This window comes from Homarus americanus, unplaced genomic scaffold, assembly GCF_018991925.1.
Source record: "Homarus americanus isolate GMGI-L3 unplaced genomic scaffold, GMGI_Hamer_2.0 scaffold58957, whole genome shotgun sequence".
NCBI lineage: Eukaryota > Metazoa > Arthropoda > Malacostraca > Decapoda > Nephropidae > Homarus > Homarus americanus.
Window position 1 is genome coordinate 88,140 of NW_024740903.1, and position 21,188 is coordinate 109,327.

Consider the following 21,188-nt stretch of genomic DNA (forward strand, 5'->3'; position numbering starts at 1 on the left):
GTCCTATTTTGTTTCTACTTGTGACACAATTATCGTTTAGTAATGTTCACTTGCTCATGTGATCTTGCTGAGACTCGGGCCATTACCTAATACTCAAGCAACGGCTCCCTTCACTAGACACTAATTAATGTTCACCTTTACAGTACGTGTAGGATACGTCCCTGCGTCCCGGCACAGGGTAGTAACGCTTGTACAGTACATTGTGTAACTCGTCAACGTTCGGTGTAACCTTTTACCTGTGCTGTGTGACTACCACTTTACACCATAGCTACTTAAGAGTCTATTATCGCACCAACACTGAAAAAAACGACACATATTTCTTGAGAAAATTATGGGCTGAAATGACGGTTGTATTCCAGAGGCTGGGCTGATGTGAGGCCATTCACATGTCTGCATCGTCTTTAACCTCACTAAGTAAACACACACCCGGCAATGACACCAGCGACTTACCACCACCTCCACGAACAGAGAAAACGGGAACTATTATCTAATCTGAGGAGTCATCTTCAGCAGTAGTCACTCCACAACACATTCCTTCATTACTCACACACACACACACACCTTCCACTTTCGCTTAACGATAACTTTATCTCAACATAAAAAAAATGGAATTTAATCTGTAATTCCTTAAGAAACAACATTACTATTAATGGAAGGATACTTGACGTTAAATATAAGGACATAGACTTTGAGAAATAAAATATTATATCTCTGTTTTACGCGTTGATTAATGACGACTGTGACAGTATATTTTGAGGCACAATTAACATAAAACTCATTCCATCTGAAGTCATGCTGAGCCGGGCCAGGTAAGGTGGGCCAGTGAACTGTTTTTGTGGTGTCAGTGAGTACAATTTATTGGTGTTATCTGCCACTATCTGGTACTTACTGGTACATTAATTACCTAGTTTTTGCTTTATGAGAGGTCAAGTGTTCTGTTTCTGCTTTTGTGGCCATGGTTGATAATTACGTCCACACACACACACACACACACACACACACACACACACACACACACACACACACACACACACACACACACACACACACACACACACACACACACACACACACACACACACACACACACACACACACACACACACACACACACACACACACACACACACACACACACACACACACACACACACACACACACACACACACACACACACACACACACACACACACACACACACACACACACACACACACACACACACACACACACACACACACACACACACACACACACAATATCTAATAAAGATCTTGAGGAGAATTTATGTTCATGTTATTGCTGTTTCGTCTACGAGAGAGAGAGAGAGAGAGAGAGAGATAATATAGTATAGAAGGTAGTAGAAAGTGAGTCCGGCCTCTCCCTCCTTCCTTCCTCCCTCCTTCCTTCCTCCTCCCTTCCTTCCTTCCCTCCACCTTAACAACCTGGCCAAGTCCCCAGTTGAATATTCATCAGCCATAAGTCTTCCTGTGTCATCAGAACGCCTCATCCTCCTTCCTTCCTTTTTTGTACCCCTCTCATCTTCCTTCCTTCCTTCCTTCCTTCCTGCCTTGTACCCCGCTCATCTTCCTTCCTTCCTTCTTTGTACCCCTCGCATCTTCCTTCCTTCTTTGTACCCATCTCATCTTCCTTCCTTCCTTCTTTGCACCCCTCTCATCTTCCTTCCTTCTTCCTTCCTTCTTTGTGCCCTCTCCATCTTCGCTTCCTTCCTTCTTTGTTGCCATCTTCCTTCCTTCCTTCTGTGCCCTCTCATCTTCTTCCTTCTTTTACCCTCTCATCTTCCTTCCTATTCTTTGTACCCCTCTCCTTTTCCTTCCTTCCTCCTTTGCACCCCTCTTCTTCCTTTTCTCCTTTGTACCCTCTCGTCTTCCTTCCTTCTTTGCACCCTCTCATCTTTTCCTTCCTTTTCTTCTTCCACCCCTCTCAACTCTTCCCTTTTATCCTTTGGCACCCCTCTCATCTACTTCCCTTACTTCTTTGCATCCCTCTCATCTTCCTTCCTCCTTTGTACCCCTCTCATCTTCCTTCCTTCCTCCTTTGTACCCTCTCATTTTCCTTCCTTCCTCCTTTGTACCCCTTCTCTACATTTCTTCCTTTCTTCATTCTCCTCCTCCCACCTCCACCTCTTCATTTCTTCCTCATCATTCACCCTCATTTCCCTTCCTTCCAATTTCTTTATCACCCTTCTACACCTCTTACACTACTTCTTCTTCCTTCCTTCCTTCCTTCCTCTTTATCATCCTCCCCCACTCCTCCACTTCCAGCAGTAGCAGGAGGAGTCAATCAACACAGGTAAGTGAACCATTAGTGTGAGGGAGGGAGGGAGGCGGGTCTTACCTGTTTCCTTCCTCCCCTCTCCCTGGTCAGGTGAACCCACAACCCTACAGGGGCCCTTCACCTACCTGTGATACACCGCTAATTATAACAGATCATCACCTGTGCATTATCCTTTCGTCTTCTTAAGTTGAATTTCGATACAACTACCGTATTCCTTTATGTACAAATGTACTCGTATTATGTCTATGTATATGTCTATGTATGTCTGTCTATGTATACATCAATGTATATGTACTGTATATCTATGTATACATCAATGTATATGTACTGTATATCTATCAATTTATCATGTCATTCATTAATCTATATTCACCTCTCTCTCTCTCTCTCTCTCTCTCTCTCTCTCTCTCTCTCTCTCTCTCAAACAAAAACAAAAGGAATTTCTGAATATAAATCCTCCACGAACAATACCCCGAATGCTTGCCATGTAAACCGACCCATAAATTATCGTCGTTTGCCTCAACAGTTTTGTCCGCACCGTTTTCTCTCATACCTCGACCACCACTTTGTTTACTTTTGATAAGCATTTTCTCCAGCGCTCAGATTAAGTGATTGGTGGTTAAGTGCCCCCCACCCAATCCTCACAGACCCCTAATCCTAATTGTACTCAATTTTACGAAGCAATAATCTAACTTGCAGGGTCAATTAGGACGTGGAGGGGAGTAATGTATAAGAAGGTTAGAAAAGTATTGGGGGTGGGGGGGAAGGGTGAGAGAGTTTATTTAGCCAGAACACAGATACAGAGTGGATAACAATAACAATATTAACATGGCTGAGCCAGTTGAGAGCCTGAGCTCTCTTAGTGGCACCTGATATATACTGTACATTTATCTCAAGGAAGTATTATGTAACATTTAGTATCACCTGGAATAGTTCACATAACAGTAAGAACATATGAGAATGTTACCACGGTTATTACTTCGTTATTTATTTTATTTTATATTTTATTACATTTATATTATAAGTATATACATATTTTACAGTGGAGTTGATATACATTAATATGATAAGGGAGGGAAGCAATACAACATGAGTTGTATTAAGGTGAAACAAGGGGACAGAAACAGTGAGGATCAGGTCTTGACGGCAAATATATAATTATTACAATGGTAACTTGTGTCATCTACGTGATAATATACGACATAATGGTTCTGGTGGACCAATAAAAGTAAGAGTATAAAGTAAATGTTACAAAAATATTAATACTTAGACAATAAATATTGTTTCGATGATTTAAAGGAAGGGAGCGTAGTCTTTGCTGGGATGGGTGGAGGTAAGTTGTTCCACACCATCACACCATGATATTTTATGGAGGTCTGGGACTGAGAGGAGCGCATGGGGGATGGTCTTAGTAGTTCTGGGTGTCCGAGAGAGATGGCGAGTTAAGTATGAATTAAGTGTAAGTTAAATGTGATTTAAGTGTAAGTTACGTGTGATTTAAGTGTGTTAAGTATGAATTAAGTGTAAGTTAAGTAAGTTAAGTATGAATTAAGCGTAAGTTAAGTGTGTGATTTAAGTGTGAGTTAAATACGAGCTAAGTGTGAGGTCAATGTTAGTTAAGTGAAGAATGAGCAGTGAAGAAGAGGGAACCAACCAATCAAATTTTGTTCAGCATTGGAGAGGAGTGAACCGACCAATCAAAGCGAGTTTTGACAATGACGACATAGTGGACGACCAATCAACAGCATTCGTTTTACACGTGTCCTGTATAATGTCATCAACGACTGTTACCTTAATATTTCTTGCCAATTTAAAGGAACCTTGTTAGAAAAGACGCCATTATTTTCCTCTACTTAATGTTATAGAAGCTTAACAGCTCCTCATAAGCAACATCACTAAGGACGAATAATAATACTTTCATCGCTACTCCAGGAAATATTTGTAAATCTGCTCTCCAAGTGTGACTGTATATTAGCCTTTAGTAATAACGACCAAGTAAATATTTAAGGACGAGGACCTTACCACCGCCGGCGGTCCGATAAGTTCACTCAGGGAGGAGACCTTGAACATGATCTCCCTCGGTAACTAACCTTTAAAGTGCTGGAGGCCGCGACTGATCGCCTCATGCAATAAGCAGTCATCACCTCCCAAATATAGCCTCAGGACGATTGATTCTTGAGGCGTCTAGCGGTATATTTGAGGAGGAGCATGACAGACAGCTCACTTCCTGGCGCAGGGAACACCTCTATCTTTAATCATGACAGCTAATATCTCGGCACTTACTTCGGACAGTGTTAGGATTTGTGGTGTGTGTTGAGGGAGGGAGAAGAGGGGGAAGGAGAGGCATTTTCAATCTAGGAGAGGATCTTGAGGTGTTGGCAGCTCACGTCTTGATGTTTATGATCCGTTCCGAGACGTCAGAAAGTTCTTGAACCTTTGATGCCTGAAGTCTTGATCAACAACAGCCCACGTCTTCAGCACTGACAGCCCACATCTTGGTCCCAAATAAACCCATGTCCAGCCACCTCACAACCCACATTGTCGACATCTAGCATCCTGCTTCTAAGACACCAGAGACCTCTACAACCACACATCTCTCACCACTTCCTTTCCGCTTCAAACTCCATTTCTTCCAAGGCTACGACCCCGTCAGCTCACCTGAGGACGTTTCACAATTCTGACGACTCCTCCCCCTAGTGATGAATAGTCGGGACTTCCAAGTGATTGAGTGCAATTTACGTCATCATCCTCAAGCCAGTCATATCTTACCTCCTCAAACTCCAAACGTCGTTCGTTTGGTAACAGTGAGCGTCAATGTCGACCTTGGGAAGGCGAGGAACCATCATTCCAGTCAACCTGATATATAACTTGAGGTCGTGTGTATGTGTGTGTGTGTGTGTGTGTGTGTGTGTGTGTGTGTGTGTGTGTGTGTAAGTAGAGTCGTTGTGTAAAACAGGTCAAGACTCTGAAGGGCAGCCCCAGGGACCCCCAGCTGTCACACGATACCGACAGACAGACTCACAGAACCTATCCTTATTGTGTCTCGTCACTCTCCTTGTTATATGAAGCTTTGATCTTGGTTTGAATGACAACAATAACAAACTTCGGAAGTTGTATAAAATAATTCAAACACAAAATGACTCTTTACATGGTAAATTATAACAGCCTTCGTGTAGTGGGGGGACAGTTTTAGTTATTACGACGATAAATAAAAACTTGGCCTCTCAGTGACCACCCAGACACATCACAGCGGTGCGTGGCAGCAGAAGCGCAATAACTGCAGAAACCATTAAAGAACATGATACCTTTTGTTTCTTACTCAAACACACGTAAATAATACTGGTCTTACCTGTAAACAATGCAACATGGAAATGATTTACCTGCATGCAAGAGAGAATGAGTCACCACAGAGTAAAGAAAGTCTTGGTGAATACGACAACTGTGAGGCGACTTATGTCAGGACCACAACACCGCCGGTGTAGTTCTCAGCTGTGACTATGGTGCAGGTGGCATGAACAACACCCAGATGAAGGCTTACCTGTGACTGACGGAGACAGGTGAAACAGATCTCTGTACCTCTGGCCGAGAACCATGTGACACACAAAACTATGAGTGAGGCGCAGCTTCATTAGCAGATTTGTGGAGGCGATAACCTCTCCTGGAATCTCTCCACGATATACACAGGTCCACGTGGGTGACTCACCTTGTATGAACTATGACTAACTGGCGAGGGAACGAGGAACTCACCTGTTGGTTTTGGAGAAGGAGGTAGTCTTGAGCTTCATGGGTCTGAAGTTGGGTGAGGTGGGCAGAGCAGGGGACACGCCAGGGGCGATAAAGGTGTCATGCCTTGGCAGAGGTCGAGGCACGATCCTCTGTTCCGTCTGCGGCGTGCTGGGGGCCGACTTGGCAGCCCCGGGTCTGTTGGCGGAGAGAACAACTATTAGCTAAGTGGCGAGAACTCGTAAAGTAGTGTGTATGTTCTTTACCCCCGGCGACTGTTGCTGGATCTCACGACGTAATATTAGTAATTAAATTATTTCTACTATTGCAGGATATTATTGGTCGCTATAATGTACTCTCAGAAATTAGCAAATGTTTATGATAGATATGGTATATAATGTGCTTGGTCACCATGACTCAGCGATGACACCACTGTTAAATACGGTATATTGTTGGTTAATGACTCGGGCTGTGGTTGAGGTAATATAATAATTGGCACTTTGACGCTGATGGAGACGAATAAGTAAACAAATTTACACGAGTTTGAAGATTTTTTTAACTTTTCCAATATCAGTGTGTGTGTGTGTGTGTGTGTGTGTGTGTGTGTGTGTGTGTGTGTAATGCTACTACGACTACTACTACTACTAATAATAATAATATTAATTACCGGTTTATTAAAAGAGCATGGCAACCAAAAGGCTGAAATATACAGTTACATAATTGGTGGATGGGTCACTGGATTTACAAATAATATACAAGTAACATGAGTGATACAAATATGATATATAATAAATAGGTGGGGAGAAGGTCATACTACAGGGTATTTCAACATAGTGACAGTGCAAAAGTAAGATTGGCTGGCACTGAACACACTGGTTGATTACGAGTTGTTGATAATTTTTACAATGGTTGGGACTGGGCTGTTCTTATAGCGATCAGTACGTGCAGTTGTGGTGTTGAACAGCATTTCGTGGACGATGGATCTCAGGTGGTAGTAGGAGCCGGTGTTGAGGATGGTGCAGAAGCTTCTCCCCAAATTTGCAGATGAGGTCGTGGTGATTGTCAGAGAGAGCCGAGAGGGTCAGCGTGTTCTTGGTATGTGGCATTTAGGGAGGCAGACCAGGCAGGGGAGGCATAGGTGATCTTGGGCAGTATGACTGTTGAGTAAGCACTGAGGAGCTCGGGAACTCCAAGGGACTTGAGTCAGCGGAGGAGATGGAGACAGAAACTGGAGGATTTGACAATTGCACTGACGCATGTTTTACAATTTAGTTTGTTATCTATAGTGACGCCGAGGAACTTGGTGGATCCCACAATCTGGAGTGTGTTAGGGCCCAAATTAATGGAGGGAGGTGAAAAGTGGAGACAGCCCCTCAGAAGCGTACGGCTTGACGTCAGTCACTAAGGAAGCTGTAAGCCATGGTATAAGACTTCTCCGAAACACGAGGTCGATAGCTTTGTTGATGATCAAATTGCGGTTGACTAATTCGAATGCCTTGATGAAGTCAATGAAGGCGACAGCCACAAACGACTTTGGTTTTTCCAGGTGGCGGTATATGTAATCGGGAAAGCTGACAAGACAGTGAGTGGTAGAGGAAATTTTCATATTGCCAAATTGCTGAGGATCAACGGTGCCTGCAATATCAGCACAGACCCAGTCAAAGACGAATCCCTCGCAAATTAAGCTGGGTACTGGGGTGATAGTAATGGGTCGTTCTCATTCATGGATTGTGGGCTCGTTGACTTGGGCACTGTGTATCTTGCTTGACTGAGGGAAGCATTGATGATGGAGCAGAGGGTTTTAGCTAGTTCCGGGGAGAAATAGCGCTTTAACTTCAATTTGTCTAAACGTCTTGCTACTTCACATACTTCCACTATATCATTGGGAGAGGGGGCTGGTAGGATATCCGTCCCCTCGCTTTAAGCTGTACAAAAAGCACCTGGAATACTTCACTGGTGAACATCTGATAATTAATATCCGTTGTTGTGGACGTACGGGAGTGTTTTTCCGCGGTGACGGCATTTTGAGGGCCACCGATAGAATATCCATGGTGTAGTACAATACACTGTTAGACATCTGTTGAAACTTGTCGAGTCGTAAACACCGCAATAATCCTTGTCTCTGGCACTTTGAGGGTCACCTGCACAGTACCCACGGACAACTACACTGCTCACTGGTGATTTGTTATAAATCACGCAAATTTTCTTCCTAAGGATACACTATTGGATCATTGTTTGATAATCAGTCTTTACAATGATAACTTGAAGGTTTTACTGGTAAATCCCGGTGGAGTTATGTTAATGATAGGGCGGAGCAGTGGAGGGAGCAGGCGGGGCAGAACAGGGGGGGGGCAGGCAAGGACGGGGCCAGACAGGGCAGGGCCAGGTAGGGCGGGGCCAGACAGGGCAGGGGCCGGAGCAGGGCAGAGGGCGGAGCAGGGGGGGCCAGGCAGGGGGGGGGCGGAGCAGGGGGGGGGCGGAGCAGGGGGGGCGGAGCAGAGGAGCAGGGGGGCCGGAGCAGGGGGGCGGAGCAGGTGGGGCGGAGCAGGGGCAAGTGGGGGCGCGGAGCAGGGGGGCAGACAGGGGGGGGCAGACAGGGCCAGAGCAGGGGCGGAGCAGGGATAAAAGAGACTGACCAGGTTGCCAGGGGGAGCGCCTACAGGACACGTGTTGTCTCTATGAGCGATGATTGATGTGTGTGTGTGTGTGTTGCCGCAGGCGGTAGACCCTGAGTTAGTGTAAGAGACCTCCAGCAACATAAGTCTACGGATGTAGTTTGCCGCGTTTCACTAACTACAGTACACTTCCCAAACCAATGTTTCTCTCTCTCTCTCTCTCTCTCACACGCACAATGATCTTGTAAGAACTCCAAACCTTTCCATATCCTGAGAGAGAGAGAGAGAGAGAGAGAGAGAGAGAGAGAGAGAGAGAGAGAACGCAAGGAACGAAAGAACAAAATTGAGAGTGTTGGTGAGAGCTCTTGAAGTACCTGGTAGAGTGGAGAGGCGGGAGAGTGGTTTGCACGTCTCTCCTGCCCCACAATCGAGCCCCAGACTGAAGTAGGAGTGTGAATACCCTTAAGGAAGAGGAGAGGGGGGAGGAGTGGAGAAAGAGGAAGAGACGGAAGAGGGAGAAGAAGAGGAAGAACAGGAGGAAGAGGGAGAGGCTGAAGGATCTGAAGAAGGAAAAGCGGAAGCAGAGGAGGAAAAGGAATGGGAAAAGCAGGAGAAAAGGGAGAGAAGAAAGAGAAGAAGATGGAGAAGCTGAAGGAAAGGAGGGAGAGGTGGAAGGAGAGGAGAGAGAAGAGGAGGGAGAGGAGGAGGGGGAGAAATAGAGGAAGAAGAGGCAGGAAGTGAGTGGACAGGTGGAGAGGCAGTGAGAATAGGTATTGTGGCTGAGACAACGTTATTCTCAACTCTTTTACTAATCCCTTGTTTATTGCCTCCCTGCCTAATTCCTTGCGTTATCATCTCCATCTCATCCTACCCGGAGACGTAATTAATTTTCCTTCTTCACTCATTCTCGACAAACTGAGACAGTCGGTGTATAAAATTCTACATATTTTTCATTTATTTCTTCAACGAGAAACTGCCCTTGATATTCATTAAATTCGCTATTACAATTTAATGTCACTGGTGTAATTGGATCTCTTTTTCATTTACTTTTCAACTCGTTTATTACAATCTCCATTTTGGTTCATCTTTTCATACAACTTGGATGGCTAGCGACGATAACAGGTAAACACAAGGAGGGTGACGTGAGGGCGACAAAGACCGCCTGACCATTGAGGAACTCACCACCTACCTACACTGTGAGGGCTCCTGTGAGATAATCCTCCTCGTATTGACTTGTAAGACGAAGGTACACACACACACACAAGTCACATAAGTACACAAACACATACAAACATACTTACACACATATTTACAACGCTTACACACACACACACACAGTCACAGACATACGTACACAAATACATCTACACACAGTTACATACATACACGAAAACAAACACGCCTACACACACATAAACACACACGTATACCCTCAAACACTCAAACCCACAGTAACAAATACACTGTACGCTGAGCACTTATACCCCCGCCACACCCACACACCTGAATGCAATACGAACCAAATGTACATCAATCGAGTACAACACCTGGCAACCACACATGAAACACCCACCAGCAACTGTCATAACCACGCGATATACACACACACACACTCACACACTCACTCTCAGCAGACAAAGACAACAACAACGCCCCACTCAAACATTACCAGAGGCTGACAACTACACTTTGTCATGCTACACTGTACAACGACATACCGTGACACTGTTTAACATTTGTTTGTTTAATGATGTAGTGTGTGTGAGTGTGTGAGTGTGTGTGTGTGTGTGTGTGTGTGTGTGTGTGTGTGTGTGTGTGTGTTTTCAATATCAATTTTTTTACTGATCTTGAAATATTAAGAATAGAAGTTTATTAATATTGTAACTGCAAGATCAACCTTCAAGTTCGCTGTTAAGTTTTTGTTGATATTAAAATGAAAATATCATGTTTATTGGTGTAGTAACCGTATGTAATGTTACAGTGACTTGTGTTTAGTGATATATTGATATTGATGTGTATATACGTCATATGTTTAACGATTAATATTCGTCAGATCATTGATGGAAGAGCAACATTTACACAATATGTGGAGTTCATGTTTATAAAACTTTTAGTGAATCAATTTGGTATTTAAAAGATTTCAACGTTACCCATTAACACGGGTACCGAATCTAACCTAATCAAATCTAACCTAATCAAACTAATCTAACCAAACTTAACCTAACCTAACCTACCGAACGAAACCTAACTTACCGGACCAAACTAAACTTAACCTAACCTAATTATTTGTAAATTCTACAATAAAAACTCCTATCAAGGTCGAATCGATTCACTTTTTATACCCAGGAAACACTGCAGAACGAAACTCGTCTCCTTTACACTTAATATAAACACCGGCAACGTGTTGATTATCCTGGAATTAATAGTTGTAATTGAAGAAATACTTAATGGTAAGTTCACCAGCAATAATAATATTACTTCCTGTTATACAGAAGGTTGAGGATATAATTATGTGCACACAATAAAAAAAGTATCTACACGATTTTGTCCAAGTCGCCATGACACAACGGACGAAGGATTTTGACAATCTTACCAAGACAACAGGAGTTGCAGTGTTTATTTCGAAATTGACCGGACCTTCCGTGAAGAAACTTTTAGTCCTTTGTGTACTGAAAACTTTTGTAATAACACACACACACAGCTTTGTTCCTGACAGAAGTTAAATCGTACAGCCTCTCTCTCTCTCTCTCTCTCTCAAGACAACAGGAGTTGCAGTGTTTATTTCGAAATTGACCGGACCTTCCGTGAAGAAACTTTTAGTCCTTTGTGTACTGAAAACTTTTGTAATAACACACACACACAGCTTTGTTCCTGACAGAAGTTAAATCGTACAGCCTCTCTCTCTCTCTCTCTCTCTCACCAGCGCCAAGGCAGAAATTCATATATCTATCACGACCCACGAAGGCACAAACGTAAACAAAGTGTCCGATTCGTCATCACGTTCCAGACGTGTCCCAGACTTGTCGGTGTCATATCCAGACTGCCAGAACAAACAAATAAACAAAAAAGTTGTTTACGAAATTCTGTCTGTCTGTCTGTCTGTCTGTCTGTCTGTCTGTCTGTCTGTCTGTCTAGCAGCAGGAGGTACAAGATGGAGGTCATGATTAATTAAAAAAACAAAAACAAGAGGAGATTTATTAAGACTTAATGAATCAATCTCCACCCTGACTGTTGAAACTTTGTTGGTGGTGGAGATGGTTTGTCGAGGGAGGGAGGGAAGGGTGATAACCATCGTCTACATACTCCCTCACTCACTACTCATCCTCCCTCACCACCCACCGCCCACATACTCCCTCACCACTCACCGCCCACATACTCCCTCACCACCCACCGTCCACATACTCCCTCCTCCCTCACCACCCACCGCCCACATACTCCCTCACCACTCACCGCCCACATACTCCCTCACCACCCACCGTCCACATACTCCCTCACCTCTCCTAGCAGAGATTCTTCCCCAGGCAAGCTCGCGGCGGCGGTGTGGTCGTGGGAGGGGGGGGGGGGCGTGACTGGCAGCCACCCATCGCTTGGTCCCCTGCCAACAGCCTTCTAGACACTGTAGACCAGCCCTGTCCTAACTTAACCTAACCTAACTTGGAGCCTATTAATATTGACATGAACACTAGACTATACCATGGTATCCTGGTAACTGCCCTATGAAATAAATTGAGACAAGACAGACACATTAAATGAAGCATAAAAACACATAAGCAGTGATGGCCAATGAAAAAGTTATTGTATAACAACAGCCAATAAAAAGTCATAATTTACCGTCAACCAATAAGAAGTCGTCAAATTCTATCAACCATTGCGAACAACTGACCACAATGGCAGTCACAGGGTAAACCAACATCTGGAGCTGATCCGTGGATGGGGTGCACGTTGGCAGGTGATATCCCGCTCTCCGGCGGCCGCCCACGCCGTGAAGGATAGAATCCTCTTTGGGGAGGGGGTGCCTCTGCTACTCCAGGATTACATAACAATCTTCGGAGTGGACTTGACAAACATTTGAGGTTCGACAAACACCTCAACAACTGTGCCTGTAATGAGAGATGTGGCGGCCCTGACGGTGTTCCACAAGGCCCAGGTCCAAGAAGCACCTCACCTGGTGGGACTCAGGCTGCCCCTACGAGCTGCGCAGAGGAGCACGAAAACGGTTCTGTCAAGCGTCCAACTGGTGGAGGTCACGAGCCAGTCAGCATCAGAGGACCTTCATGGCCAGAGTTTTACGACCGTGGAACCTCTTCACGGCGGCCATACCGGATGTTAACTACCAAACAGGTCAAGATGGCAGCTCATAGACGGCGAGCGACACTCCCAACTCCGCTGATTATTCTACGAACCTGACTTACTCGTCTGTCCACAGCACGTCAATTGAGGTCAACACTTTTTACTGTGTATTTCGATGTAATTTGTCAACAATATTATTTACTATGTCTACATGATTATATTTTTTGTGCCTTAATTAATCTAATGTCTTCAACTATATGATAATTTGTTGGAACAATCCTGGGGATTAAGCTAGAACCCTGTTAATGATCCCCATGTTAACAGCTGTTTAAATAAAAAAATCGCCATTTATCATCAACCAATAAGAAGTCGACATTCGCTATCAACTAATCACCAAGTAATAAATATAGATAAAAAAAAACATCGACCAATCACAACGAATGACACAAATATCACCAACCAATAAAAACGAGTCTAAAATTTGAGGTAAAATAACTGACAACTCCACAACGTAGATGCATAAATAATTAATAACAACAAAAGCAACAATACCTAACAATAATGGCCTAAATATATATCTAAATCCATTGAAATATTAGTCACTCACAACACCAAAATAAGGTCATACAAGTTAAGTCTCTGAAGAAGTCATATACCACAAACTTTTACCACAAAAACAACTCCCATGTACAGTCTCGATCAAGATTCTTCGAACACTGCTGGAGACAGCTGGCAACTCGAGGCCGTTTGTTTACTATAGAACGTACTAGAAATTATGAATAAATGTAAAAGTGATCTGCGATTGGTTACTTAGTTCCCCGTTGCTTAATTTAATGGTTGGGTTTTGTTGTTTCGTATTATATTATACTACGTACTATAGTAAACAAACGGCCTTGAGTTACCAGCTGTCTCCAACAGTGTTCGAAGAATCTTGATCGAGACTGTACATGTATCTGTCACCTGAGGAGGAGGAGGAGGAGGGGGAGGAGAGAGAGAGAGAGAATGTGTGTTTACATTATGTACAGATGGGAAGTAGAGGATTAAGAATCTTCTTTGGTTTTAGGAGCAGAGAAGCGTAACTTGAATTGGTCGTGTTCACATAACCAGTCAGTCTCTCTCTCTCTCTCTCTCTCTCTCTCTCCTCCTGCCCTCCCCTCTTATAATTCCCTCACCTCTCATCTCTCATTCCCTTTCTCCCTCTCTCCTCCTCCCCATCTCTCTCTCCCCTTTCCTCTCACCAAAGCAGGTAATGGACACAGCCTTCATGAATATTAAACCGTGTGCAGGTAGGCAGGTCTAGACAACAAGAGGCGCCACGGTAAATAGTCCTGCACTTTTTTCGTTCTTCATGCATGTCTACGGCATCGCTCTCAACCTGAATTAGTTGTTTAATTACCGTCCAGATAACATGAGGCGCGAGAGAGAGAGAGAGAGAGAGAGAGAGAGAGAGAGAGAGAGAGAGGTGGGGATATACCACAACGAAACTCAGAAGAAAAGGACATATGTGTTTTAATCCATATTTTACACATCTTAACCTACCAGCAGTGTAGCAGGAACGAGCCACGGAGCGGTACAATGCTCAGAGGTGTTTCGGCTAATGTCAGACATAACAGAGTGGATTTTTGTCAGTTCATCGAAGCGCCGAGACTGAGAGGTAGTGGGTTAAGGGTAGGGGAGTGGGGGAGGGGAAGGGGAAGGAGGAGGGAAAGGAAGGAGGAAGGAAAGAAGGGAAGGAAGGAAGGGAAGGAGGAGGAGGAGGGGAAGACGGGGATAGGAAAATGAAGGAGAACGGAAAGGAGAAGGAAAGAGGAAGGAGGGGAAAAGGAGGATGGAAAGGAAGAAAGGATGAGGATGAGGAAATACGTGCAAACATTCAGAAGTTTAAGTCATTACTAAAATACAAGAGACACCCCTTACATACACCACCAATCAAGGAAAACGATAAATCGACCAAAAATGTAGAAAAATACAAAGACAAAACAAGACTAAAAATGGTAAACAACAACAACAACAACAACAACAACAACAACAACAATAACAATAATAATAATAATAATAATAATAATAATAATAATAATAATAATAATAATAATAATAATAATAATAATAATAATAATAAGCAACACAGACCAGTAGCTATAAACCTAAAGTAAAAAATAAAGTGTTAAGCCATCACTAGGAACACCGTAAGGCTGATAACTACGGCCACAACCAACTAGCACGACGCCCTTACCCGACCTCGTAAACGGCCCGTACATCTCCTCCCGGCACACACATGACCATCACCCAGGAGTCGAGATAGTGCTATACCACAGTAAACACCCCCTCCCCAACATGGTCGTCTGCCTGAGGAGGGTTAATACGGTCGCTCGCCCTTACGAACATGAACCTTACAGGACTCTCTTGTTTTTTGTGGAGGATCAACATTTTTGGTGAAGATTTGTGCCTGTGGTCATGTATCAAGAGGTGTTATTTATGTGTGTGTGTGTGTGTGTGTGTGTGTGTGTGTGTGTGTGTGTGTGTGTGTGTGTGTGTGTGTGTGTGTGTGTGTGTGTGTGTGTGTGTGTGTGTGTGTGTGTGTGTGTGTGTGTGTGTGTCCTCAGTGGTATATAAACCATGTTAATACAACATAAATAAGCACACGCTCACTAAACACCCATCGTTCCCAACATAATTTTGCCTAATATTTTATGGCCAAACTATGTTGATATATTTTCAGCAGTGGAGCCACACACAGAGCTCAAAGTTTATATAATTTGACTAAAACCTTTCATTATATATTTCTCACCCAGGTAAACCATTGTTTTAATTATATATATATATATATATATATATATATATATATATATATATATATATATATATATATATCACGGGAAAAGGGAAACACAGGCACCTTAGCTCTTAAGATGTCTTGAATAAAGACGAAAGCTAAGGTGCTCCGTTGATATATATATATATATATATATATATATATATATATATATATATATATATATATATATATATATATATTCCTATACTGTAGAACAATTTGGAGTGCAACCACGTATCCATGCCAACCCGTTGCGTTCAATGAATTAGTCAAGAGTACAATGCCTTGATATTTTGGCTACAATGCTATGGTATGGTGGCAGAGTGGTTATCGTACTGAGCTAACATTTCACACCGAGAAATCGAATTCCCATTGTGAAGGTAATATGGGAGTGATAGCCAATGTTTGTCAGTACTAGAGCACCACGGTCATATACCCACCAGCTCTTCATAAAAAAAATAGTTCATGTATATCAGTAAACAGCTACCAAACAGGGAGGTACTACCGCCTGGGAAGAAATTGGAAGCATAATGCATTGTCTAATGGTAGACCCTGCTGCCATATGACATCAAAAAATATTGTGACCATGTCCCAGGTTGCTGATCTAACTTTCTCTCTCATTAACACATAATTGCAGGGTTGCAATTGCCTCTCTTACTTTGACAACACAACATTCATATATCGTTTCTCAGTATTATTTTTTTTTTTAGTTTTTGTATTTATTTATGGTCCTGTATTATTAATATTTTTACTAAACTTTTAATATTTTTATTATTTTTTATTATTTTTTATTATTATTATTATTATATTTTCGCCCCAGGCCCTGATGTGGATCATCGACCTGTGTCCTGGTGGGTTAATCCCGTAAAAAAATAGTACAAAGAATTAAGCCCTCGAGTAAGAAAACTTAAACCCTCGAGTAAGAAAACTTATCCCCTTTCAGTACCATGTAATAGTACTCCAGGGCATTTTTAAAGGTCACCATATTCAAGTGGGACAAACTTGTGCGACTCTGGGTATTATTACTGCTAGGAATCGATAGGCAACTACTATTACACAACTAGTACATCTTTCATTCTACAGTAACAGCTAAAACATTGTGCCGTTACACCTGTTCATGTTCCATAGACGCTAGTAGGTAACTATGACTAGCTAGTACCAACCACTACATTACTATTACGTCTTTAACTAATACAATCAGGTTCCTATTACGAGACGTGGGTATTGTACACCTAGTGATTGTCTCTGGTACAATAATGCACCACTAATGTACCAAGCATGGTAGTAGAGGCACGGTACAACGTAGTACTCGTATCGTCGCCCACCACCACACAGTGCTTCCCCATCCCAGCTTTCTGTGTGGCTTCAGCTGAACAGTCAGTATTGACGCAAGACCCCTACCACCCTCACCCCGCCCCCACCACCCTCACCCCGCCCCCACACCTCCACCACCCTCACCCTGCCTCCGCACCACCCTAACCCCGCCCCCACACCTCTACCACCCTCACCCCGTCCCCACACCCCCACCACGGTCACCTCGTCCCCACGCTCCGACAACAATCACAATACCTCTGCACCACCACAGTCACCATACATTAATAAACACACACACACACACACACACACACACACACACGTCGCACCTGTAAAGTCAATTTGCCTGCCAGTCTCTCTATTACGATCTACTATGTTGCGCCTTTAATCTTCTGCGTCCTCTCTCTCTCTCTCTCTCTCTCTCTCTCTCTCCCCGTTGGTTTTACTCCTTCCTCTCACCTATCTTCTTCTTCTCTCTCTACCCCAGTACCCCATCCTACCTTCTCCTCCCTCCCATCCTACTTCCCCTCGCACCATAATACACATTCCATTCCCCTCGGCCCCCCCCCCAACACTTGCGGCTGACACACGTGCCTCTACACCTGTCCGACTTCCGGCTTAGAAAACACCTGACTCGTCCACATTCCACAAGTCAGCATGATGTAGCATTTTCTGTTTATGACCTCGGAAACATGGCTTTCTTTACACTGAGAGTAACACATGCTACTTGCTGCAGATCTGACTAACTGATTGTGTTACTGTGGTAATTGAAGTAGCATGTGTAGTGTAATGATTGGATTATCTAGTGATTATGGGCTCAAAAGTAAAAACAATGGACACTGCTTCCGGTATCTGCAACGCTCCAACTGCCTTGGGCGACTATGCAGCACCCGTGTGGCTGCCCAAGCGAGAGCCCCCCCGCACCACAGCTATCACGTAACACAGCTCGTACAGTGGCATGCTTAGAACCACCACTAACCATTAAAACTATCTCTAATTGCTCTTTCATTGGTGCTGTTGCACTGAGTATTTTATTCTAGCAAACACCAGACGATTTTATTCAGCCGAGGGAAACCTCCACTAGTCAAAGGCCTAACAACAAATTTAGCAGGCCGTCGCCTAGCACCAGATACATACTGGACTGAGATTCACAAAACATCCTACAAGCACTTGCCTTTGAACAGTCCAAACACTTCTTGAAAAATATACTGAAGTACAATTCATGCTTCCAGATGACATCCTTTGGAGCTACCAGAGTAGTTCGTGAGCACGAATACATGCCCACATTCAAAGTCCAGGGTCAAGTCTCACAAAGCAGGATCCCTCTTACCACTGGAAGATGAGCAGGCAAAGTTCCTCCAAATCTACTTCATGGGAGATCATGAAAAACAGACTACTATCAGGTGTGGCAACATTCAAGGTGTCAGACATGACATTGTCCTATCTATCCATGAAATGCTGCATGAGCGAAACACGTATGTACACTCATTTAAAAATGCCCTGGAAAACATGCCTTCTGACGAGTACAAAGTCAGCATCAAAGCAGACACCTTAATGCACTACAGTGAGACAATGTGGAGCCTCCCGGAGGGTGGCGTCCTACCGTGGCCTAGCGAAAGAGCCGCCCAGAGGGCGGCGATTCTGCTAGTTACTAAAATAACTATACAGTTTTATTCAACAATATATATAGTGCATTAGTTAAGAGACAGGAGGCACACACACGCCTGCACGCACGCACACACACACACACACACACGCACACACACAAAAGAGCATGCAAGATTATTCTCTCCCCTTTATACTCCACATATCAAGAAGCGCTCAACACACTGACCCTCTCGGCTCTCACTAACCGTCACCACGACCTCATCTGCAAATTTGGTGAGAAGTTTCTGCACCATCCTCGACACCGGCTCCTACTACCACCCGAGATCCCTCGTCCGAATATTGCTGTTCGACACCACAAACGCATCCAGCCCATACGAGCACGAATTGATCGCTATAAGAACAGCCCAGTCCCAACCATTGTAAAAATTATCAATAACTTGTAATAAACCAGTGTATTCACTCACAGTCAATCTTACTTTTTGCACTGTCACTCTGTTGAAATGCCCTGTAGTTTGAGCTTCTCCCCACCTAGTTATTATATTTGTATCACTTATGTGACTTCTATATTATTTGTAAATCAAGAGACCCATTCCCCAATTATGTAACTGTATATTTTCAGCCTTCCGGCTTCCATGCTCTTGCAATAAACCGTTAATTATTATTATTATTGTCATTATTATTAGTATTATTTTTACACACACACACACACACACACCCTGTTATTGAACATTATAACCCTTGTATGGAAGACTTGAGCTGATCACAAGATTTCATCAGTCAATCAGGATTAGCATTCATACAGCTGCCTGGTGCACCTCACACCTATTAACAGCCCGGCAGCAAACCAAAACAACGGGGATGCCATTAACATCGCTTGTATTCTGGATGACACAAGGTAAAAAAGAATTGTAAAACTCGACCAACAAACATTATACAGCAATATATCTATACAATGGGTCCTGTAAGTGGATCATTTATTCACTGAACGGTTTATTTTTGATGTGGTATTATGCAAATCTCTCTCTCTCTCTCTCTCTCTCTCTCTCTCTCTCTCTCTCTCTCTCTCTCTCTCTCCTTTATGTATCTACTTTACAACAAGTCTATTGTATTGTTTAATGTTATATACCTGATGGTTTGTTTAACACGAAAACTTTAATTTATTCGTACAAAATCTCCGTTATCCGCACTATGTATCCGGTATTATTATTATTATTATTATTATTATTATTTCAAATTTCAATTTCAATTGTTTATTCCTTGATAGAGGAAGCGGGATCCCAGTGCTGTCACTAGGTACCCCTGTACAATGACACCAAGTATTATTATTATTATTATATTGCATTTTTATTTTTTTATTTTTTATAATTGCTATTATTATTTGTATTATTACATTTTCGCCCCCAGGCCCTGATGTGGGTCATTGACCTGTGCCCGGGTGGGCTAATGCGGTATAAAAAAAAATCGCCATTATTGGTATTACATATCCGTTACCCGTACTAAGTATCCAATTATCCGTACTAAGTATCTGTAATCTGTACTAAATCTCCATTATCCGTACTGAAGCTCCATTATCCGTACTAAATATCCGTTATCTGTATTATATCTCCATCATCCATCTTGCATCTCAATTATCCGTACTAAGTATCCATTATCTGCACTAAGTATCCATTGTCCGTACAAAATCTCCGTTATCCTTACTAAATCTTCGTTATCCGTACTAAATCTTCGTTATCCGTACTAAGGATCCACTATTCGTACAAAATCTCCGTTATCCGTAACAAAGCTCCCTGTTATCCATACTAAATTTCCGTTATCCGTACTAAGTATCCGTTATTCGCATTAAATCTCCGTTATCCATACCTAACCTGTCGTTTCCGTGTGCCTGTATCAACCTGCAGGATTTTCCCCACAAAAAAAGTGTTTGTAACTCCTTCACAGGTACAGTGTCTCGCCAGGAACCCTTCCGCTACTGCTGGCTTAACAAAATATGATAATGCCTAAAGAGGATCGAACAGTCCGGCTGGCTGGCAGAGGAGATAGTGGCTGGCATCCGGCGTCTTGTGTCCGGCACCGTCGGCAGGTTCCGGCAGGGGAAACAAAAGAGTTCTGGGGAGCTGGTGGCTGTGTTGCTATTATTTATTTCATATGGTCTCTCTCTCTCTCTCTCTCTCTCTCTCTCTCTCTCTCTCTCTCGACTAGAGAGGGGGGAGACTATCCACAACACATTTATTTTCCCTAAAATAACGTATGCGTCATCAGCCTGGTCGTCTTCTCTCAACTCTACCCAACAACGTCAGCTAGAGAAGGTACAGAAAAGGGCCTACAGAATCATGCTCGGCGCAGACTACTCCGGCTACAACAACGCTCTCTCCACCCTGAAAATGCCATCCCTCAGTGACCTCCACCACCACGCACTAGCAGGGTTTGGCAATGGACTACTGCACCATCGTCGTCATCGCCACCTACTGCCACCGGCAGTCCCCCGCCCACCTCGTGCAGTCCGCCACTACAACAAAATTCAGCC

The 21,188-nt window shown here is 43.4% G+C and overlaps 1 protein-coding gene across 2 annotated transcripts in view; it reads right to left on the reverse strand.

Annotated features, from left to right (window-relative positions):
- Positions 1–21,188, reverse strand: part of LOC121875556 (cyclic GMP-binding protein C-like) — a 176,546-nt gene that overhangs the window by 65,349 nt on the left and 90,009 nt on the right. For both annotated transcript variants that reach the window (XM_042380145.1, XM_042380146.1), the window contains exon 4: positions 6,047–6,220. In XM_042380145.1, coding sequence (XP_042236079.1) covers positions 6,047–6,220 — 174 coding nt within the window. The remainder of the gene's footprint in view (positions 1–6,046; positions 6,221–21,188) is intronic.